Source organism: Triplophysa dalaica, chromosome 12, assembly GCF_015846415.1.
Source record: "Triplophysa dalaica isolate WHDGS20190420 chromosome 12, ASM1584641v1, whole genome shotgun sequence".
Classification (NCBI taxonomy): domain Eukaryota; kingdom Metazoa; phylum Chordata; class Actinopteri; order Cypriniformes; family Nemacheilidae; genus Triplophysa; species Triplophysa dalaica.
Window position 1 is genome coordinate 21,132,304 of NC_079553.1, and position 23,667 is coordinate 21,155,970.

The following is a 23,667-nucleotide window of genomic DNA, read 5'->3' on the forward strand; positions in this document are numbered from 1 at the left end:
TTCGGTTTCTGTGCGCAGAAACTTGTGTAGTGTGAAACAGACACGAGCTGCTTTTCCTTCCATCTATTTATAAACGAGAATGCGTTGAATTGATGTGGCATCGACACTAAAAGCTTTAGATTTTAGGTATTTTTATTACATTTTAGTAAGTGCAACGCAAGGTATGTATCGTTTCGTTTATGTATTTTTGTCATGTTGATGTTGCTGGACACACATTGTCGCACCGTGTTTTATCATTCTGTATAGCTTACACCGCATGCATTCATCCCCTTAACCTTTTATTAAATATGTATTATTTTGTATATAAAACGCTTTTATTTGCAAAGCATTATATATCGAACAAAAGTGAAAATAGATTCGAGAATGAAAGTGAAAGTGTACATGGGGTCAGTTGAGGTGAAGTTTGGGACTTCCCACTTCACCCTAAATATTCTTGGTAATATTTTCGTTTTTATTTTGAATCATAAACTATTTTACATGTAACGTTAGTGCCATATGTGATACAAATGAAGCTACTTGGTAATATGTATCACATTAAAACACTGCATTATCATTAATGGAAATAGTAATAGTATCACGATATACATCAAAGCACCATGGTATTACCTTCTAATAATATCGCAGTACAAAGGTGATTTGACCTGTGATTTTAACAATTTATTGTATAATAGTTTATTAAGATATATTGTCATTGACAGTGCTGAGGATGAAGGATAAGATGGCCATCCCTCTGTTTTTCGTGTTGGCATTGTGTGTGGACGCGTGTGCGGTCGCGTTCATCGGAACACTCCAGCTGTCCTCCTCCCTCATCAATAACACCTTCATCACTCTCTGGACCGGAGGTCTGATGAGGTCCTTCCTCCTCCTCCTCCTCATCTACACCTACCCTGGCAGCCCTGAGTGGATGAGAGGCTTTGACGGGGTGCTGACCGCTGCGGGTCACGGTCTTCTCTACCCGGTGTACATCACGTTCCTCTGGGCGTGTGGCAGGCCTACTGTGGAGCTGGTGTGGGGTTGGCACACCTGGCAAGGGGTACGATGTGTCTGTGTGCACATTTAAATGGAATTTTTTAAAAGGTTTATTGTTGTGAAGTTGTATTCAAATTAGTGGTGGGCCGTTAACGGCGTTAACGCCGTTAACGCAGTGAGACTATTATCGCGCGTTAAAAAAAATGTCGCCGTTAATCTATTCTCAAAGTTGGGTTGGGAGCTGGGTCTATACTACGCAAGCTATGATGATTTTCACCTTGATATTTTAGCGCGGATGTATACCAGCTTAACTGCACTGTACGGGGCGAGAACGAGATTTTTCAACTCGCGTGATTCGCGTCATTCGCGGAAGCAGAAGCAGCCTCATCATCTCATGACCAGGGCTTCATTCGCGTCCTTAGCGCAGCCTCATCATCTCATAACCAGGGCTTCATTCGCGCGATTCAAGCAGCAAGTAGGTCTATTGGCTCTTTTCATTAACATATAAATCACTCGCGCTTGACGCGCCATTCGCGTTTGGTCTGAACACAACATAACGTTACTGTGAAATTACCGCATCAAACGTGACGTGCTAACATGGATGCAGCTATGAAGCCGCCGGGTTTGCTTCAGGGAATATTAATTTTTAAGAAGCTTCCCAATAGAAACATCGACAAGACTAATGTTGTTTGCACCTTGTGCAATGCGGAATTGGTAAAAAAAAAACACTTTCTCTCAACAGGTCTAGCTTTAGTTGAAACCAGTAACTTTGTATTGAGATCTAATGTATTATGGCTCCTGTATGACATATCGCTTGTTGCTCCCTCACTCTTTGTAAGTCGCTTTGGATAAAAGCGTCTGCTAAATGACTAAATGTAAATGTACTGTAGGAGCTCTTCCAGTCTCAAGTACCACCTAAATGGAAATCATCCCTTAGCTAATGCGGAAGTAAACACAAGTTCATCTTATTGAACATAATTTAATTTTCATCACCAATTATCATAGTAGAACAGCTTTCTCAAGCAGTTTGTGATGCATTTTGGAAACAGTAGATGAGCCCCTGGTCTAATGCGCCACCTGGCTTGAGAAACCCGTTCTCAAAGACTTACTTTTAGTCATTATTTGGGTAGCACACATATTCTGAGTGCCTTCGGCAGAATTCAAATGAGCCATTTTAATCTAGATTAATCTAGATTAAAAAAATTAATCTATGCCCACCACTAATTCAAATACAGTACTGGATTGTATTGAAATGTGGTTATATTTCAGCTCCTGCAGGGGTATGCTGTGCTGGCTTTGTCTCTGTTGCTGTGGAAACGTTATATGCCCACTCTCCTCCCGTCAACAGAGAAGAAGAAGACGGAGAAGAAGGGAAAGGCCTCGCTGCAAAGGCTGCTGGGATACATGAAGCCCTTTACGGGTCGCTTTGCAGTCGTCTTCTTTTTTGTGGTCGTTTCTTCGTTAGGTAAAACTGTCTTTTCGTTTTGTGTCATGCATATCATCCCATGGTGATGTGTGTGTTATGACTTCACATGATCCGTAAATGATTTCCCTGAACTACAGTTTCCATTGTCAGATAAAACTCATGCAGTGAAAATAAAAGAGAGGTGACTGTAATTTAAAGTTGCTTTAATTTTCAAGGTTGCTCAGTGCGTTAGATCTTGGCCAGCTTTGCAGGAACATTAAATGTTTATATTTTCAATCTGTTTCCTAACATGTACTGTATGTGTAGATGTTCACATTGCAGAATAATGTTTGACCATTTTTTGTCTGTAAAGAAAATGATTTATGCAATCCTCTCTTTTAATTGTGTGTTTATTTGTAATCGGCAAGATTGATGAATTTTGTGTATTCTGGTCCAATCTTCTCTCTCTCTCTGTTTGTAACACAGGTGAAATGGCAATTCCTCATTACACTGGTAAAATGACAGATTGGATCATGAATGAAGATGAACCTGATGCTTTTAACCACGCTATTACGGTCATGACCCTTATGACAATTATGAGGTAAAACCAGGGCCAAATAACACATAAAATGAGTCAAGGAATGATCAAATCTATTCTAGCCAAAACAGTAGATACATAAGTAGTGCTTTTCTTTCGGTTTGTTCAGCGCTGTGTGTGAATTTGTGTGTGATCTCATCTACAACATCACCATGAGCCGAATCCACACGTCCATTCAGGGACTCGTCTTCCAGTCGGTCCTAAAACAGGACATAGGATTCTTCGATAAAGCCTCGACAGGTAAAACTTCGCCAAACATTTATTATCTGCTAACTTTGATTCTCATTTTAACAGAAAAACGAGACGCACTTAATATCTACTATCCGATAAAATGCTCTAGAATGAGATTGTCCCATCCCCTCATATCACTTCAGACTATCATTTTAGATAGAACCATAACTAGAAATTGACGAATGGGGTTTTTGTTTTGCTGGATAAAAAGCTAAATACAGTAGATTGCTTTCTTAAGTCAACGTCATCCATACCAAACTACCTGCCGTAATGTTAACTCTACTGTTTTTCAGGGGACATTGTGTCTCGGATCACCACGGACACAAACACCATGAGTGAGACGCTGAGTGAAAAGCTCAGTCTGCTAATGTGGTATTTCATGCGAGTAATCTTTTTATTCGGCTCCATGCTGCTGCTGTCCTACAAACTGTGCATCTTCACAGCCCTCGGCCTCCCCGTCATCTGGATCATTCCTGAGTACTCTGGCAAGTTCTACCAGGTAAATCAGACTTAGACGTCAATATTGATTTAACAAATATTTTTAGGTAAAATATTAGTTTTTCCACGTATTACAGTAGAATTCTTTCCTGTAGCTCAGTCGTTAGTACTAGCAACGCCAAGGTCATGGGTTCGATCAGATACTCAAATTCAAATACAGTGTCATGCAATGTAAGCCGCTTTGGATAAAAGCGTCTGCCAAATGCATAAATGTAAATGTAAGTCCATTTTATAACGTTAGGCACCAGAAATAGTCATAGTTTATCTCTTAATTGGGATGTATTTTGCCTTCTGATCCAAAGTGTAACATTGAAATAAATTGTAATGTGTTTTCTTTAAATTTGTTGGTGTATTTTATGTATCGTTTAAAAAATGTATAGTCAAATGTATAAATGAGAAATATGACCATCAGACCATCCCAGCTCAGACCACTACATCCCCAACCAAGAGCAAAGACAGACTTTTTGTCTTATTAATGCTGAAGTTACAATATTTGGTATTAAATGCTAAACTTAAATCACATGTCAGCAGTTTGAGTGCAGCTATGACACGTCAGAGGGGATCTGGCCCTCCCAGTTGAGCCTGGTTTCTCCCGAGGTTTTTTTCTCCTTTAATCAATCATTAGAGTTTGGGTTCCTCGCCACAGCAGGGCAGTGTTGGCCTGCTCACCGGGAGACTGCATTCATTCATTTATTTATTTATTTAGAAATTAGATATTATTTATTAGAATGATCTTACTCGTTGTATAAACACCATGCACTGTGCTGTGTTCTAACTGTAAAGCTGCTTTGAAACAATACACATTGTGAAAAGCGCTATATAAATAAACTTGAATTGAATTGAATTGAATGTATAAAGCGCTCTTAACATGTTCCCCGCAGAAACTTTCTGTACAAGTGCAAAAATCCCTCGCCAAGGCCAATGATGTTGCCATGGAAACGTTTTCTTCCATGAAGACAGTGCGGAGCTTTGCTAATGAAGATGGAGAAACCGAGAGATACAGGAAATGTTTAGAGGACACATATGCACTAAACAAAGTGGAAGCTGCAGCGTACGCCGCCTCTACCTGGACCAATAGTGTAAGTTTAACCCGAGCTTGCTTTCAATGTGACAGATGAATAAGAAGTGATGTCAACTCTGACTTTTAACACGTTATTGTTGTCTTAAACCGTTTAGAAACATAGCCATGCTAATTTAAAAAAGTAGAAGGCAGTGTACTTATAATACTGTATGATGTACCATAAGCAGTACAGTTCCATTTGCAGTATAATTTGGTTTATATTGTAGTGAGCATTTAAAATGTGTTTTTTTCTGCAGATGTCCAGCCTGGCTCTGAAAGTCAGTATATTGTACTACGGAGGGCGGCTTGTGACAGGAAGTGATGTCAGCAGTGGTGACCTGGTGTCCTTTGTGCTTTATGAGCTGCAGTTTTCTTCGGCTGTTGAGGTGATGCTTCACACGCTGTCTATAGCTATCGCTGCTTATAATTATTGCTAATTTGTTCTTCCTAGTTACTAAGCAATCACCCAGAACATTCTAGTAACTGCATATAAGCACTTAAAACACTCTTAGAACCCTTAAAAACAGCTCTTCATTTACAGGTCCTGATGTCATACTGGCCGCAAGTCAAGAAGGCAGTTGGTGCATCAGAAAAGATATTCGAGTATGTGGAACGAAAGCCCGACACCCCTCCTGATGGATTGGATGCTCCTCAAGCACTTGAAGGACACGTGCATTTCAGTAACATTACTTTTGCCTATCCAAAGCGTCCGGACACAAATGTACTAAAGGTACGGATAAAAATTATCCTGAATGCTGAATTTGATAGTTGAACAAGGAATGTGTTGAGAACTAAGAGTCGTAGATATCTAAGATTTGGTAAGCAACCACGCAGAACAGGAATATGGGCCATGGCAATGTGCCTAATTGTAACAGCTTTGCCTATTTATTGTTTATAACTATATTTGTGGTGTTTTCAGAACGTGTCTCTCGATTTGAAGCCTGGACAGATTAGCGCTCTCGTGGGCCCGTCAGGTTCTGGTAAAACCACGATCGTAAGTTTGCTGGAGAGATTTTACCAGCCTCAAAATGGGGAGATTTTCTTGGACGATAATCCACTGCTGTGCTACAAGGACCAGTATCTTCACGAGAAGGTAAAACTACAGAATAACCACAAATGCATTTTACATTTTTCTCCCGAAAAGCTTCATTTATCATATCCCAGATGAAGATGGCAAGTTTTTGTAACCTAGTTTTATCTGCACTCTTTTTTTTTTAGATTAGTGTAGTTTCACAAGAGCCGGTTCTGTTTGCTCGATCCGTGCGGGAAAATATAAAATACAGCAAAGAAAACGCCACTGATGATGAGATGTATGCTGCTGCCAAGCTGGCCAATGCAGATGAATTCATTTCTGATTTACCTAAAGGATACGACACAGGTGAGTCCTTTAGACCTTCGTCATTCTCAATTTCACACTAGAATTAATGTTACATAATACTCGTTGATACTAATACACTCATTAGAATTGATTTTCCATTCACTGTTTTCTGTTTTAAAGTTGTTTGAGATGGTGACATGGGATATTTTGTGTTTCTCAGATGCAGGAGAGAAAGGCGGTCAGGTCTCCGGTGGTCAGAAACAGCGTATTGCCATCGCCAGGGCTCTGATTCGACAGCCACAGATCCTGGTGCTCGATGACGCTACGAGCTCACTGGACACGGAGAGTGAACACAAAGTAGGAGTATATGCAACTAGTTAATGTCAAAGTTCTCACATTTTTTTTCTCGTAATTTTAGTTATTTGTGAATCCATTATGCCAGTTTTTATCCATTTAAGGAATCGGTTAAACTTGAAATGTTCATGGAAGTCTTTGCATTTTCATCCACAATGTTTTGAAATAATGTACGTAGGTGAATGTTTTTACCACTATGCATTGGAATCTCTTCTTGAAAGTTTTTTTTACTCTAACTGGGATTAAAATAAGGGTTATCATTTGAAACATGTTTAAACGTGTTATATTATCCAGCCAGAGATTCAATCTCTCAAGTTGAATGTTATGTGATGTAAACAGGACCTAAACAGCATTTATTTTGTGCAGGTGTACAGCACTCTGCGAAAGGACTTGAAGAACTGCACAGTTTTGCTCATCACTCACAGACTGAGCGGGGTGGAGAATGCAGATCACATCATATTCCTTAAAGATGGGGAAGTAGCCGAACAGGGAAACCACAAGCAGCTTCTGGAGAGAAATGGATTCTATGCCGAGTTTGTGAAGCAGCAGAATACATCTATTAGTCGCAAAACAGATGATTCAACAGATGTCGGTCACTGATACAGCCCTGATGCTCCACATGCTTCCCCGTGATAACTGCACATTCACATTATACATGCTTGCATTATTTGCATTATTTGTCTGCTCATTTCTGTAAATGCTAGTGTTTTTAAATTAGGTGTAAATATCACAAATCATAGGAATGGCTTTATTTAAGTCTATTTTTATTGCTACATTTGGACTTTTTGTGTGTGGATGCAAACTTTCAATTATGTAAAACAGATCATATTATTTGTATTGATTAGTCATTAGCAAACATCAAATATTCTAATACTATATAATACAAATCTACATGCAGATGTTTATATACACATAAACAAAATTTCCGTTAAACATACTGTATTATTTATTAATGTTTGTTAATGACTTATTGATAGAAGAGTGTTATAAATAAATCCTTTCCAAATTAATTTTTTTGTCTTGTCTGTCATGATCACGCACTATAATCTTTTTTCCAAAAATGGCCAAGTGCCTTTGGTATTCCAGATTATTGTAATCTATTTAAACTTCACCCAAAAATCATTGTTTACTCACCTTCGAGTTGTTCCAAATCTGTATAAATGTCTTTGCTCTGATGAACAAATAAGATATTTGGAAGAATGCTTAGAACCAAACAGATTTTGCCACCTCATGACTCCCGTTGTAGGAAAAAATACCATGGTAGTCAAAAGTGACCCAGAACTGTTTTCTGGCCTTCATTCTTCCAAAGATCTTCTTTTGTGTTCAACGGAGCAAACAAATTATGAATTAATTTTCCTATTATGGGGTGCAAAATCTGTCTGGTTTTAAGCATTCTTCCAATTATCTTTCACAATGAGCATTATAGATGTTATTTAATTCTATAATTCATATATGACATTCATTGTAACATGCATACTAATATTATAAATATATAATTTGTAGACACGTTTTTGCTTTCCTACCAAAATAAATAGGCAAGGCAAGTTTATTTACTTTTTAAGATTTTTTTAAAGATTTTAAGAAACAATAAAACAGCAAGAAAATTGATTAAAAATGTGAGTGTATATATTAAAAAGAATGAGAGCAAAATAAAAATAAATTAGAAGTGGAAGAGCAGTTGATGTAAACCAGCATAGTGCTCAGGTTGTGAATGCACAGCTAAACAAGTGTGTTCTTAATCTGGATTTAAAAGTAGCTACTGTTGGTCACAAATAGGTCATAAAATATAGTTTTTCATAAAATATTATCTCTCAAATAATAAATGATAGTCCTAAATATTTTAAATTGTTCAACCCTCACTAGATGGTAACCGCGAGTCATGCACAAACCCCCTCGCTTCCGCTGTGCCTTATACGGGCGTGTCTATCGCTTGAAAGGCTTCAAATTGAGCCAATAGGAAACCAGACAAATAGGCGGGATGAATTCTGATTGGTTGAACACGGCGAGGTATAAAAACCCAGGAGCGGAAATAGAAAGGCTCCATTTGCTAGTTGGACGGCGCTGTGTATTTCACGAAGCAGTTGAATGACAATAAAACCGAGGCGAAACCGCAGGATACAGCGCCGCAAAATAATCGCGATCCATCCGTATGGAGGCGGCCATCAACCCGTCTCTTGACAGGTAGTATCGTCGTCCTTTCGGAACCCAAAACGAATCCTCTGTATATCTTTGATCACATCTGACGAAAAAAATCAAGCGTTTGCTTACGGGATGTTTTTAATACCTTACTCAACTCTGCGATACGACGGTGCATAGCATTCTTTAACAACGAGTTTCAGTCATGAAATTAAGAGCATGCAGTGAGCATCCTTATGTTGTCAGTCTGGACTGCATCCTTTGCCTCCGCCATCTTCATCTTTTAAAGGGCTACGCTCCCTATAACACACGTTCACATGGTAACCACGGTTCCTGTAATAAATACCAAAGTTACGGCATTCGTTGCGGATGTTAAACTGTGGTATTTTGCCATTTATATAGTTTTTAGGGAAATGTTATTGTTTAGGCATCGTATACACACCACACATTACTGTAACAGCTTGAAACCGTTTTCGCATTTATGTAAATTGCATAATTTCATTGAGCTCCGTTATTATTGCATAAAAATCCGTTCACGCATGCAGTTTGTAATGCATGTATGCAGCAGAGGGTTTCTGCAGGCCTGGAGAGGGGATGAGGAATATTCATGCAGCGTTTGTTTGTAAACAGAGAATAGGCGGGGATTGGGACGGATGACACTTTCAATAAAGCTTTTTACTTTCAGTTGTACTGTAGAGTTTATGCTTCTAGCTGCGTGTCCATTGCAATTTCCAACATGATCCATTGTCTTTCAGTTGTTACAACACAGCAAAAACGTGTCGTTTTGCATTTCTTAAAGTACAAAATATTTAATTGCTAATGTTTTCTGCATCAATTGAGTGAAAGGTCACGTCGTAAAATGTACAATGATGTTATTACTATTTGGCGCACATACTCCATAAGTGTCCATGATGCATGTAAACCCCTGTCATTTGGAAAATAGCACTTATTTAATTCACATATGCGCCCATATGGTGTTTGTATTTGTCTCCTTGTCTATGAAAAGCTGATATTTTGAAAAGCAGAACAAGTCTTACAGAGTTCTTCCACAGAATTGGAATGTTGAATTGACGTATATATAATGTTATTTAGGTGGATAATTTACATAAAAAAATGTATGGAGAGAATGATTTGCCAAAGACCTGGGAGCATCACTTAAAATGATTAGTGCAAATGGTAATGGTAGTCTTTGGCATTGTTTACCAGCAGAAGTCTATGTGTAAAGACATGGAGTAACATTAAATAGCAGTATTATTTCCATTTATTTTTCCATTTAAAATCTTTGTAATCAATGTTTTTAAATAAATTGACATGTAAAATCAACATCAAAACTATTTAGTTGATGCCATTCAATGCAATGAGTTATTGACTGCGAAAAAGAATAACAAATAATAAAATTCAACTTTCAAATTCTGCATGTGTCATATTTTTCACAACAGTTTGATTGTAAATCCCATTATTAAACGATGCATTGCATTATTTTATATCTAATATAAAAGTAGTGTAAAGTTGTGCTACATCTTAACCCCGGTCTCTAAATGCAGCATTTCTCATGTTTGTGGTTGATGTTTGTCTGACTGCCTGCTGCAGCTGTGTGGGACGGTCTGTCATAAGTGGGATGGAACAGAGTTCAGGCAAACGGATCCGGAAGCCGTCGCTGCTCTACGAGGGTTTCGAGAGTCCGTCTCTGCCCCAGGCACCTCCGCCCGGCCCTCCTCTGCTCCAGCAGCCTCCGGTGAAGGACCCCAGCCGTCAGGGACGCGCAACCAATCAGCTGCAGTTCCTTCACAAGGTCTTGGTAAAGGCGCTGTGGCGGCATCACTTTGCGTGGCCTTTCCATGAACCTGTGGATCCGGTTCGACTCAGTTTACCTGTGAGTCTGTGGAATATATGTAATCTGGATTGTTTCAATAGCCGTTGAGTACTCGAGGGATAGTCCATCCAAAAATGAGAAATCTGTCATCGTTTACTCACCCTCAAGTTGTTTTACATTTTAAACATTTCTTTGTTCCAACGAACACAGAGATAGATTTTTGGAAGAATGTTCACATTTTTCAGTTCTGGGATATCATCCACTACTGTAGTAGCAACATTTCTTTATATTTTTTTTGTTCTGTTGAACACAGAATGAGATAATTTGAATAATTTTAGAAATCAAAGACTTCTTGGGCACCTTGACTACCATTTAATTCTTCCTACTATGGTAGTCAATGACGTCCCGGAACTGAAAATGACTAACATTCTTCCAAATATCTTTCTTTGTGTTCATCGGAAACAAAGTCATTTACACAGGTAAGACATAACTTGAGCCTTAGTAAAAGATGACAGAATTTTTATTTTTGGATGACTATCCCTTTAAAAATGGAAAAGAAAGAGTTAATTATTATTTATTTATTTATATTATTAAAAACGCATTTTGTTGTGGCAGTTGCTTTATATATTAATCTGATGATCTGGCATCCAATAATGCATTTTCCTTGTGCTTTCAGGACTACCATAAGATTATTAAACAGCCGATGGACATGGGCACTATCAAAAAACGACTGGAAAATAACTACTACCGTGGCGCCGGTGAATGCTTACAAGACTTTAACACCATGTTTACCAACTGTTACATCTACAATAAGGTGCATAGTTTTGATTAACGTCAGTTGTTTTAGCGATAACATTTCCTTCCTGTGTAATCGTGTCAAGCATAAATAAATATGAAATAAGTACAGCTACTGAAGTGTTAAATGTGGCATTTATGTTGTACAGCCGACGGATGACATAGTTCTGATGGCACAGTCTCTGGAGAAAGTCTTCTTACAGAAAGTTGCCCAAATGCCTCAGGAAGAGATTGAGTTGCCCCCTCCTGCTCCAAGAGGAAGAGGAGCTAAAAGTGTGAAAGGACGTAGAGGCAGAGGTGAGATACAGCCAGAGGTTTAACCATCCGCATGAGCCTGTTGTGTCGCCTACTTGCCATCAAAAACCATCAACCAGTTACTGTTCATGCTAGATAGATGTGCGACTGAATGATTTTACAACGACTTGATGATCTGTTGAGTGTTGTTTACTTGTTTAGCAATTCCTTACTTCCTCTTTACTTCATTTAGGAGGAAGTATTACGAGTGCTCACCAGGTTCCTGCCGTGTCTCAGTCGGTATATTCTCATTCATCTCCCGACACGCCGGATTTGTGGTTTTCCACCCCTCCTCAGACCCTGTTGAGCAACTCCGAACCCCCTCCATCACTGTTGACACCACCACCCACTCAACCCACCGCAAAGGTACACATCGTTTCCTATTCCTATTATGACGTCACTCATTGTGTATATAAAAATATTAATAAGTTCTCTTATATAATAAACATGCCGTTTTGCAATGTTTCGCCTACCATGATTCGTATGGATTAGTTTAGGTTCGGTAAGTATTACTCACCGTGCGTTATGATGTCCCTGTTCTCTCCGCAGAAAAAAGGCGTCAAGCGTAAAGCTGACACAACCACGCCCACGACGCTCGGGTTCCCCATGACATCTGCCAGCCGGATGGGAGGCATGGGAAAAGGTCATGGGTCGGCCGTAGAAATGTCCCATTCCCTCTCGTCAGTAGACTGCTCTCCAGGTGTGGGCGTGGTCAGGGGTGTGGCCGAGCCCACCCACCTCCAGCCTGTCTTGGGGAGACCGTTGTCTCGTCGACCCATCAAACCCCCCTGCAAGGACCTGCCGGACTCGGTGCGGCCTCATCTGCCCTCCCGGCGGGGCAAACTGAGCAAACATCTGCGCTACTGCAGTGCCGTTCTGAAAGAGCTTCTGTCGAAGAAACACGCGGGGTACGCGTGGCCCTTCTACAAACCCGTGGACGCGTCAACGCTAGGCCTGCTCGACTACCACGACATCATCAAACACCCAATAGACCTCAGCACCATCAAGGTGACTCGCATGGAACGAGACCTGCGCATTGAAAGGATGTGATGTGGTGTGCTCAAGAACGCTTTTGTTGTTACTTAAACACAGTGCTTACTTGTCCAGTTAGCAACTCAAACTGTTTGATTTGTAATAAGTGACATCACTCTGGTTTGTGTTCAGAGGAAGATGGACGAGCGCGAGTACAGAGATGCTCAGCAGTTCAGCGCTGATGTCAGATTGATGTTCTCCAACTGCTACAAGTACAACCCGCCAGATCATGATGTCGTTGCCATGGCGCGCAAACTGCAGGTGATGAAGATTTTTTTTGTTATTGAAATGAAATTAGACCTGTATACGTTCTGGGCAGGTTATGTAAAATGTACTTATTTCCTTAATACAGAAGAGGCTGCATGTCCCCATAATCAATTAAAGACAAAAATGTTCTCTGTTAATTTCTTTCTTGCCTCACAATTAAAGCAGCTTTTCAAACGATACAGAAACCTCAGTTTTTGGTTTGAGTTTTCTCAACAAGTTATCAATTTGGACATTAAAGGCCAATTTCTCGTCCATCAACATACTGTACCTTAATACTTATAGGAGCCAACTCTTTCAATATGGGTACCATTTGGAGTTGAGATTACCAGATCTGGTTCTTTATATGTGACTCTTGATCACAAAACCAGTCTTAAGTATCACGGGAACATTTTTAGTTAATGACAAAAATACTTTGCATGGGACAAAATTATCGCTTTTTCTTTTATGTCAAAAATCATTAGGATATTAAGAAAATATCATGTTCCATGAAGATATTTAGTAAATTTCCTACCTTAAATATATAAAAACATCACTTTTGTGAGTGGATGGCCTGCTACAGTGCCTGTGATGAACAACTTCAAAGGCAATTTTCTGAATATGTAGATTGCACTCTCAGATTCCAGAGTTTTGAACGGTTGTATCTCAGTCAGATATTGTCCAACTATAACAACTCATAAATCAATAGAAAGTTTATTCATTCAGCGTTCAGATTATGTAAGAATCTCAATTTTGAAAAATGTACCCATTTTTTTACACTTATTTTTTGAGTTTAAAACCAACTTCATCTGTAACAGTAAGCGTTGAATTACATAAAATGCAGTTTTTAAGTTCATTAATGCTTGGTTTACAGAAGATGCTGCTGTTTATTGTATTTAACCCTATCATCAGCGTATACATGTATATTAGCTGAATATTATTAAAGAATAATAGATGAAAAGTCATTGAACTAATGATATTAGCCCATAGCATTTGTCACAGATATATTACTTGTTTATACATTTGTGCATCTCGCATAAAAAAAATCGTATCTGTGCATCTTTACGTGTAGTTTTAGGTGTTGAATGTTTCTCTTCCATCGCTCCTGCAGGACGTGTTTGAGTTTCGCTTTGCAAAGATGCCCGACGAGGTTTCGGAGGAGGAGGAATTGTCTCCCATTCCACTGGGGCGGAACATGGGCAAGCTGGGAATGCACCACTCCTCTTCTTCGTCCTCCTCTTCTTCGTCTTCATCATCATCTACCTCATCATCGGAAAGCGAGCCGAGCAGCGAAAGCGAGCCGAGCAGCGAGAGCAGCCCGAGTTCTGACAGCGAGGAGGAGAGAGCTCAACGTCTGGCTCAGCTGCAGGATCAGGTGTGCACACAGGTACACACGCTCCCTTCAAACATCTGTGTGTATGTGTGAACCATTTCACTTGTGTTGTTCTTTTGTTGTCAATTCATACATCCAATGAGAACGAGGTGCTACATGACGTATCTTGAGTTTCTTTAAAGCAACATTTGTGTATGTATAATGTTTATATGGGCAAGACGGAAATTCTATAAATACTATTTTCATATATATGTTCAGATGTTCATTTACATGTGCTCTGTGCTGCAGCTTCGAGCGGTTCATGAGCAGCTGGCGGCTCTGTCCTCCGGCCCCATCGCCAAACCCAAGAGGAAACGAGAGAAGAAGAAAGACAAGAAGAAGAAAAAGAAGCCAGAGAAACGGCGAGGTGGCCGGGGCTTGACGGCCGACGACCACGAGAAACCCGGCAGGCTGTCTAAAAGCAAATCCGGCCGAGTCTCGCTGTCGTGTGCGCAGAGCAAAAAGAGTGGCAGGAAGTGTGTACTTTCACATTTAATCAGTTTTAGACTAATGTACAATAGATATTTTTCGGTACCCCTTTGAAAATGTACTTTTAGCTAAACATCGTTATATATCACATTTATAGCGTCCTAAAATTGAGGTAGCATTTAACATTTCGAGCAACCAGTCAAGTTGAACATTGCAAACGTATTAGTACCCAAACGGATAACAAACACGTAATATATTACATATTTAATATTTTCAGTCCTTGTGTTTATTACTCTGGCAGGAACACTAAGAAGTCGACCCCATCGCCTCGTTTCACGGAGCCCGTTGTTTCTCTTCCCCACTACGACTCGGAGGAGGAAGAGGACGGGCTGCCAATGAGCTACGACGACAAGCGCCAGCTCAGCCTGGACATCAACAAGCTGCCCGGAGAGAAGCTGGGCCGCGTGGTGCACATCATCCAGTCACGCGAGCCCTCTCTGCGTGACACAAACCCAGAGGAGATCGAGATCGACTTTGAGATGCTAAAGCCGTCCACTCTGCGCGAGCTGGAGCGATACGTCATGACCTGCCTGCGCAAGAAACCTCGCAAACCCTGCGGTGAGCTGCTTTGTCTTTGAAACCCAATTTGAATATACATCACTTTATTTCATTGCTTTCGGATTGAAATCTAAAGACACTCTTGCCTTGTGTTTTGATATTTTTCTATATTTCTTCATCTCATTTGGTCTAGTACACACAAAATAGAAAAATCTGTTGACATTTTACTCCATTGCTGTGGTATATATATGCCACCCTTCCGTATCTGCAGCTGGTTAGTAACAATATTTTTGGGACCTGTTTTCAAGTCCTATGACAGCACAAAATGTAATATTGAATTCTCCACTGTAGCCGTGAAGAAGGGCGGAGGGAAGAGCCAGGAGGAGCTGGCTCTTGAGAAAAAGAGAGAATTAGAGAGAAGATTGCAAGATGTGAGTGGACAGCTGAACTCTGCCAAGAAGCCCCAGAAACCCAAAGGTAGGGCTGACATCGGCACTCACTGCCTCCTGCCAAACCAGTTCTCCTTTTAACCTGCTTGTGTTCTTGGCTTTTCAGTGGAGAAGGCCAGCAGTGTGGAACCTCACAACGCAGCATCTCGCCTCAGTGCCAGCAGCTCCAGTTCAGACTCTTCCTCATCATCCTCTTCCTCATCTTCATCAGACAGCAGTGATTCTGACTCGAGATGAAGAGATGGCCCTGAATTCTGGGATGGAGCCTGTAGGCGCCTGTTGATCTGGGACACTGTGTTCTGTCGTTGATTTTTTTTCTTTTATAAAGAAGACTTTTACCGAAATGCCCATAATGGGAAACTCCAGTTGGAGTACATAACCATAACTACATTTCTTAGTTGACGGAAAAACCTTGTTTTGTTTGATTCCATTAAGACTCTAAACCACTCTATATTCATCAAGTATTGCATTAGAGATCAGGACCTGCTTCTAATTTCGAGCAACCAAAATTTGCAGTGTGGTTTATAACGGACTTCAGGAGGAGGTGTTTGATGAGTAAACTCATGATGAAAATATTTGGCTTTAAGGAGTTTCTGTTTCTGCCCTGCGATGCACCTGTATGGTTTGGGGATTTTTTTCATGCGATGTATACCCGGTCCCTCGCTAACTGTCCGTACGGCTGTGCAGTGCCTCATGCGTGTCAAGTGGTATTGGAGAGAGCGAATATGCACAAAGAAACCGTTGTCTGGTTTCCTCCATCTGTAAGACACGGATTTCTTTTAACACGCTTTTATTTTTGAAATCTTAAGTGATGACTTGTGTCATAAATGAGTCATATCTGAGACTGTAGTGACGGGACATATACAGTATCTCTTGTTAATGGATTATAAGTATCTGTCGAAATATTTAGTCATATTGGATTTCGACTGAGGGACTCTGTTTGTTCATGAGGCCTAGAGAAAAGCTGCTAGATTGAGTTACATGTTTTTGAATAAGCTATGGGGGTCATAGACTGAAGGTTAACCTAAAGTTTCTGATTTTAGGGAAAGACTTGAGGCTGATCACATTAAGCAATAGAAACCCATTTATGAAACAATCTTAATTGTATATACATTCCATTATACCAAGGTCCTGTTTTTCCTTCTGTATGTTTCTTGTGTGTATTTATTTGCAATGCATTTCTCTAAGCTATTCTTTTTGAAAAAATGAGTTTGTTTTGTCACATTTCATATCTGCAGTATAATGGAGAGTATATGCACTCAAAATCATCCAGTGGCTTTTATTTGAATGGAACTACAAATACAACAAGTGAACCGTGTGAATGTTTTGTTTTTGGTGTTTGAAATGGTATTTATATACTACAATTGGCACTGTCATTAAAGACCTGAAAAATGTCGCTCAACATCATAAAGATTATCTATATGCGCCGGTTTCCTCCCACAGCCCAAAGACATGCAGGTGAGGTCGATTAAGGATTCCAAATTGACTTGTATATAGAACAGACTTGTGTGTGGAATGACTGGTTCTTGCCATATAGCCTGTGATGCTGGAACGGCATTAAGAATGAATAAAACAAACAAATTATTTTAAAATGTGTATGTCCAGTTGTCACAAGAAGCAAAAGTAAATGAAATACGATGTCTCATTCTTCTGCACAACACAAAAGAAGATATTTTGAGAAATTGCTCATTGTTTTTGCATCCATACAATGGAAGTCAATGGGATTCAATGTTAAATTAATAATCTTCTTTGGTGTTCTGTAGAAGAAAGAAAGTCATACAGGTTTGGAATGACATGAGGCTACGTAAATTATAATTTTGTCAAAACACAAGGTTTGTTTTTGATGATAAGGAGCATAAGGAGACAACGGTAAAAATTTCATGCAAGATCTTGTTCAAATGACATGCTTTTATGTATTTTGTTCACCCATTAGCAACAGGATCTGACCATTAAACAACCGTGTTTTATTGATTAAATAGAGAAACTGGCTTGGGATGAATTGCTGTAGCTTGTTAAGGCACGAGGAAGCTCGCACAAGAATAAAGGAGGTAGTAAATATAGCAGTAAATGCCCTGCTGATTCCCGTCCAGCTGTTGCCACCGAAATGCTACACAACTTGTTTTTGTTTTGTGCTCTTGGAGAAATGTGGAAGTTCTCAGGAGCTCAAGGTACATTTTCTCTCTGAAACTTCCATCTGAACCTGCTGTTTATTCGTGTTGACGTTCATTATGTCTAACCAGTCGTGTTCTTCACCTCAGGAGCAAAACAGTTGATGCGTCAGCTGACGTATTGTCACATAGCGATGATGGATGCAGGGTAAGAGCTGGAGATGGATGGAGATGAGCTTTGACATGGACCCTAAAGAGTTTTTGAGGGACCGGCTCCTATAATAGGCCTACTTTACCAATATTGTTTATTAACCAGGATTCCCCTGGTTTATGGAAAAAAGACGGTCAAGTCTTTGTTCCCATAAAGTCGCAAATGTAACGCTTAAGTTGTTAAATTGGCACTAGTTTGTCTGTGGTAGAGTGCGGTGGCCAATCGACCAATCAAGTCATCGGTGATAATGTGAATAATAAATGAACGTATAGGAAATACTGAAATTGTATTCTGAAGTAAAAAGAGGAAAATAAAATGACGTTCTTTTCTTTCCTTAGTTTGGTTTGGAAAACTTGTTTATTGCTGGAGTCGGTGGGCTTCGGTGAACCTGAAGTCAAGAATCTGAGAGCGATCATCAGTTTAGCCCTATAACAAGTCTTCATACCCCTCAAAGCACACGCCCATGAAAATAAATGCCACCTTGAGCTCCACAACTCAGACATCAAGACAAATTCTAGAATAAATATCCATGCAAGTTCTGGAGCAACTTAAAGGAGATGGAGCTTAATTTTTTACACAAATGTCATGTGACCCTTTGCTTATCATTGAGGCAGTTTGGCAAAGTCTGGTAAAGACACGGAGAGCCCTCGTGAGTGCTGTGCTTAATAGACTCACTCTGAGTTTACTTTCAAGGGAGGATGTGAGTCAACCTTCTTTTAAACCTGAACAGCTCAAAGCTAAAAGTAGATTTATATTGACAATGACATCAACCACATAAGTAATGGCCCATCATCTGTTTATATTTCTCGATTGGAATTGAAAAGCACTTTTCTTTTAATCTGTCTTAACCCAAGATTTTTTAAATGTTTTGAAGCGCTCTCACTGTAGTGTGTTGTCATTGTTATGGTTTACAATATTGCAGTATTTTGAAAGAGTGTCTTCCTTCTGTTCTTTAGGGGCTTTTACCCAAAGCGATGTCAGAATATGATATCATGGATGACTTGTTCTACAGTCTCTGCAGTGAGAAGTAAGTTAGATGCCATCTCTTGGCATCAAGTTGTAACATTTCTTAAGTCACTTAACTTTGGATTCAGAATTACTCTAGACCCATGACTTCATCTAATTCATCTAACTAAGCATTTTTGGGAAATATACAACTGCAAATATAGAATGTACAAATATGTACATAGCAAATATACAACATATTTTGTAAGTCTCATAAAACCAAAGCAATTTATTTTTATTCGATTCCAGAGCACTCCATGAGAACGCTGAGACAGAATTCATCATTTACAGGATCTGAACCCTCAGTGCCCTCCATGGTGTGACACTGGATGCAGAGGATGAGTTACAACCTGGACAGGACTTAAGCAGCTAAAGTGCCAAAGTTTGTGCTTATAACACGCATCTCCAGCCAACCTCAAACCATATCTTGTATACAGAATAGAGCGGAGGGTGTGCAGGGACACAAGGTTCTCAAGTTTCTTTGTAATGACACCCGTTTGACTGACTGGACAGCCTCTCAACCTCAGCATTTGAGTTTGGGATGGACAAGACAGAAACTGCAACAGAAGGCGAGTCTTCATATGGGTTTATGCCTCCTGAAGCTCTATCGTGCTTAACTTCAACTCTGAATGCCAAGGTGTTTGTTGTTTCCTCCCATTTCTGGAAGTCAGACCTCCACTGATAAGTAGTTTTATCAATTGCGGCCTGGCAATATCCTAACAGGTCTGCAAGTTTTGCGATGCCTGTTAGGCTCTTGTTGTGGTCTAGTGTCTCCCGCGCAGTGATTGATGACATGTGCTACAGTAACTCCATATTATCTGGGAGCCTTGCTCTCAATTAAATTGCTAAGGAGATGGTGTAGTTCACACATCATCACACAGTCCTCCATTGGAGAGTGGTTCAGCTCTGCTGCCTTGGACTCAAATATACAGCTTAGGTATGGTTTGATAGATACGTGTCTGTCTATTGGCTCCTTAAGGACATGAAGTTTGTCGTCTAATTAATGACTCTGCTGCAGACAGACTTATAAGCCTCATTTATCACTCAAGCACCTTGAGCGGATCCGACTGTTTCCCCTCAAAAGAATTAAAGGGATAGTTCACCCAAAAATGAAATTACTCAACCTCAAGTTGCATCAAACCTGTATAAATGTATTTGTTCTGTTTAACACAAAGAAAGATATTTAGAAAAATGTCAGATTTCTGGGGAAACATTGACTACCAAAAAATAAAACTGTTGTCAAAGATGTCACTGTTTATTTTCCCAAATTCTTTAAAATATCTTCTTTTGTGTTCAACGGTGTTCTACTAGAGTGGTGCCACAGACATCTCAGTTGCCAACGTTCTTCCAAATATAATTCTTTGTGTTCAACCAAACAAGAAATGTATACAGGTTTGGAACAACTGGTAATTCATTTTCCCTCAACTGTGTTTTTTACAATACTGTTGTCACTTTACTCATCTTTGGCTTACATCCAGGATCTTCCCAAGTTGATAGACATTAGTTTTGTTGCTGTCAAACTTGTCCTTATATTTGGCCTCATTTGGCCTGTAAGATGTTGCTCCCGTAAGAAAGACATTATCAAAGTTCAGCGAATCTGTAAAAGGGTCACGTGGCAAAGACTGGAATCATATTTGTCATAAGAACCCAAAATGTCAGGTCAACTCTATATTTATTTTGGGGGCAGGGTTTGCACTCGTATTTCAAGACACAGCTAAAGTCTATTAATTTGAGATCGAAGCTGACTGTGTTGACCAGGATGTTGTCTGGGTGGATGTCGTTGTGAAAGACTTTGTGGTCAAGGCAGTATTTTACGGACTGTACTGCCTGACGCATGATGACCCTCATGTTTCCATCGTACAATTTACAAGTAATTGTTGCAGTTCTGTGCAGGCACCAGGGTACTCCGTGATGATTTTTATGTGGTCCGGGCAGTTAAACCCCCTAAACATTTGAATGACGTAGGGGCTTACGGGAGGTTTTTGCAGCCGAGACATCATTTTCACCTCTGTAACCAGCCTACAGAAAAGAGTTAAAGAGCTTTATTTGGGTGTAGTTAACGCTTTAGATTTAAAGAAAAACATTATTATATTTTGGCTGAACGTTTATTAAATTTCGTCTGTGTAGTGATTCGATCACAAGAACCAGTCCTGCTCAAATCTCTGTAGGGATCTATATTGTCTATTTCATTCAGGTTCATATCAATTACATTGTGTCAGGCCATTAAATAATTGCACATAATTTCATTATGATTGATCGACTTACATTATCATCAGTAGCATCATTATGAATCTTGTTTAAGTATTTGACAGCGACCTGTAAATGAAAAACACAATGCACATAAAACATTGTTGTGACAATGTACAGTTTATAAATGTTATGGCTGTTTTTTGCAGCTAAACAAAATGGCCACTTCAGTCATCACATGTTGCGTATAGCCAGCCCTAAAAGAAGAGAATACGAAAGGGTTACTTAGCTATTATTAACTCTTTAGATTTATAATATTGAATTATAGTTATGTATATACAAATATTATATTTGGATGGGCATTCCATCAATTTTATCTATGGAGATGCAATCAAAAGAGGCAAAGCTCTGTGGGGACTTATGTTGTCTTTTTATGTCAATTTCTTGTCAGCTATAGGTTTATATTAATTGTATTGTACCAACTAAAATTAAATTTCTATATTATATATATATATTATTTCTATATACTATATAAATTCAGTAATCAACTTAAAGGGCTAGTTCACCCAAAAATAGAAATTCTTTCATTATTTACTCACTCTCAGGTCGTTTAAACCTGTATTAATTACTTTGTTCTGATTAACACAGAGATATTTGGAAGAATGTTCATTCTTATCCACTAGCATAGTGCAAGTGTTTAAAAGTTTCCAAGATGCATTGCTGCATGTTCGATTCTGTGTTTTTTTCTTTTAAAGATTCGAGTTTAAGTTCTCGCTGGATTAATTTATGCTTTAATGTTGTATCTGTTAGTTATCTGCTGTGTGTAGTTTTTTTAGTGAATGATGTTTTTTATGTTACCATGGTTGAGGTTTGTTTGTTCAATGTTGAGGTGTAATTGCATGACATGATTGCACAACCTGTATAAATGCACTCAACACAAATTGATTAAACAGCTTTTTTGGTCCTTCTGAGGCAGAAAACATTTACAATTGTATTTAATAACAAATAAATGTGTTTATTTAAAAAACATCAATCTTTATTCCTCTATTTACGTTCAACAAAAATATTATTATTATTAATATGTTGTTCTGTTGTGCATTAGGTAGACTTGACAATGTTGTGACAACTGATGACATGAATGTATTCTTTTAAATTGGTGGTTTTCAGTCTCTGTTGAGTTAACTCAAAAGTGCTTGTGATCAGTTTTTATATGAATTTAACTTGACTCGACTGATTTTTCACAGAGAAATGCAATATTGCTCAAGAAGTTCCTGTATATCTTGCTGAAAATGCATGTGATTGTCAAGTGATGTTTGTGGTTTGTTTCACTGGGGTGAAATTAAAATAAAACTGCTGATAATAAAAAGACAGACGGACTCATCATCACAGGGCTTAACAGACAACAGCGTCCTTTCACATGTCTCTTGTGCACATTGTTCTAAAACACAAAAGTACAGTGATTATCAGAGCCATTAAAAATACATTAAAAAAAGTTTTTAAAGAGAATAAAAATGTTCATATTAATAAATAAGAGCTCATTATAATCTTTTTTATCACACTTCAGTCTTGTGATCACTAGTTTTGAACACCGACTGACACATTTACACATTTACAGACATCAGAAACCAAACCATCAGCAGTGTAATGATGACTCGAGCACGTCAGGTCCGGGCTTATCAGACTCCCTTATCAAATATGTTTTGCTGTTTATCATTTATTCTGTGCTAGCAATGTTTAACAAAATGAGTTATTTTCTCGACATTTTGGCGTTTTCAGAATTAATTATTATACTTGTTGATCTTTGGATGAATAACCCCAAGAAAGATTGAACATGCATTGACGAGCACAGGCCACTAGATGGCAGTGTGTTGCTATAATCAGATTCACCAGCTTCTTATACCTGAAATGACACTCTCACCACAGCATAGGTAGAAGTTTACACAGATGGTTTGTCTTTAGTTCTTTAAGAATCTACAATTAAAATGTTGGACTTTTGAGCCAGTGCTGTCAGCAAGCACTATTTCTGTGCGTTTGTTAACGTTGATAAAATCACATCTATACATTATTAAGTTTTCTCTGTTGTCATTGATGAACGTTATTCAGTTCTCTATGTTGCCATTATACATTATTCAGTTTTCTCGTCTCCACCCTCATTGAAGTGTCATTAGAGGATTTCTGGTAATGGACACACGGCATTGATTTTGTGTGGTATGAGGGGGAATGTATTTATTTTGTGCTTCTAGACCACCTTTGTAAAGACATTTTTGTAGAGGCCATTTTACATCTACTAGTGTTTTACTCGCAAATAAATAAATAACCCAACAGGAACCAAATAGTAACTTTAGGGGAGGATAAATGTGTTTGCTGGCTCTGTGGATCAATTTGGAAGTAAAATATTATTTAATCGCTAGAAACAGAAAGACATAGATCAGAACATGGTTTATTTTTATTCAAAATTTGGTGGTAATTACTGTAGTTTGATGCTTTTAAAGATTTGAAGAAAGAAAACAGGAGATACCACCATGATGTTTAAATCATCGTTTAACGAATACAGCAGTAGAGTGGCAATCAGATATCACAGCAAAATAAAACCCATCACGAA

At 39.0% G+C, this 23,667-nt stretch overlaps 2 protein-coding genes across 3 annotated transcripts; both read left to right on the top strand.

Annotated features, from left to right (window-relative positions):
• Positions 1–7,443, top strand: tap1 (transporter 1, ATP-binding cassette, sub-family B (MDR/TAP)). The gene is made up of 13 exons (XM_056763253.1): positions 1–161; positions 699–1,033; positions 2,239–2,434; positions 2,861–2,975; positions 3,082–3,212; positions 3,497–3,702; positions 4,583–4,780; positions 5,019–5,147; positions 5,303–5,491; positions 5,681–5,854; positions 5,980–6,139; positions 6,300–6,436; positions 6,800–7,443. Exons 2-13 carry the CDS (start codon positions 707–709, stop codon positions 7,031–7,033), a joined length of 2,196 nt encoding a protein of 731 aa, XP_056619231.1. The 5' UTR covers positions 1–161; positions 699–706; the 3' UTR covers positions 7,034–7,443.
• Positions 7,444–8,483: 1,040 nt separating this feature from the next.
• Positions 8,484–16,956, top strand: brd2b (bromodomain containing 2b). Of its 2 annotated transcripts, XM_056763003.1 has the most exons (12): positions 8,484–8,614; positions 10,160–10,442; positions 11,059–11,196; positions 11,327–11,474; positions 11,665–11,837; positions 12,021–12,479; positions 12,636–12,764; positions 13,858–14,133; positions 14,368–14,594; positions 14,849–15,165; positions 15,457–15,582; positions 15,661–16,956. In XM_056763003.1, the coding sequence occupies exons 1-12, from the start codon at positions 8,583–8,585 to the stop codon at positions 15,789–15,791; spliced, it is 2,439 nt and encodes an 812-aa protein (XP_056618981.1). In that variant the 5' UTR covers positions 8,484–8,582; the 3' UTR covers positions 15,792–16,956. The 2 variants fall into 2 exon arrangements, with proteins under 2 accessions (XP_056618981.1, XP_056618983.1); XM_056763005.1 differs by lacking the exons at positions 15,457–15,582; positions 15,661–16,956 and adding an exon at positions 15,299–15,431.
• The last annotated feature ends 6,711 nt before the right edge of the window (positions 16,957–23,667 follow it).

What these genes read in the sequence shown, in the direction of transcription:
- tap1 (XM_056763253.1), top strand. Translation starts at nt 707, where the DNA reads ATGAAGGATAAGATGGCCATCCCTCTGTTTTTCGTGTTGGCATTGTGT. An exon ending in ACCCTTATGACAATTATGAG is followed by an intron (nt 2,976 to 3,081) that starts GTAAAACCAGGG and finishes CGGTTTGTTCAG; the next exon opens with CGCTGTGTGTGAATTTGTGT. An exon ending in ACTCTGGCAAGTTCTACCAG is followed by an intron (nt 3,703 to 4,582) that starts GTAAATCAGACT and finishes TGTTCCCCGCAG; the next exon opens with AAACTTTCTGTACAAGTGCA.
- brd2b (XM_056763003.1), top strand. Translation starts at nt 8,583, where the DNA reads ATGGAGGCGGCCATCAACCCGTCTCTTGACAG. An exon ending in GAAAGGACGTAGAGGCAGAG is followed by an intron (nt 11,475 to 11,664) that starts GTGAGATACAGC and finishes TACTTCATTTAG; the next exon opens with GAGGAAGTATTACGAGTGCT. An exon ending in AGCAAAAAGAGTGGCAGGAA is followed by an intron (nt 14,595 to 14,848) that starts GTGTGTACTTTC and finishes TTACTCTGGCAG; the next exon opens with GAACACTAAGAAGTCGACCC.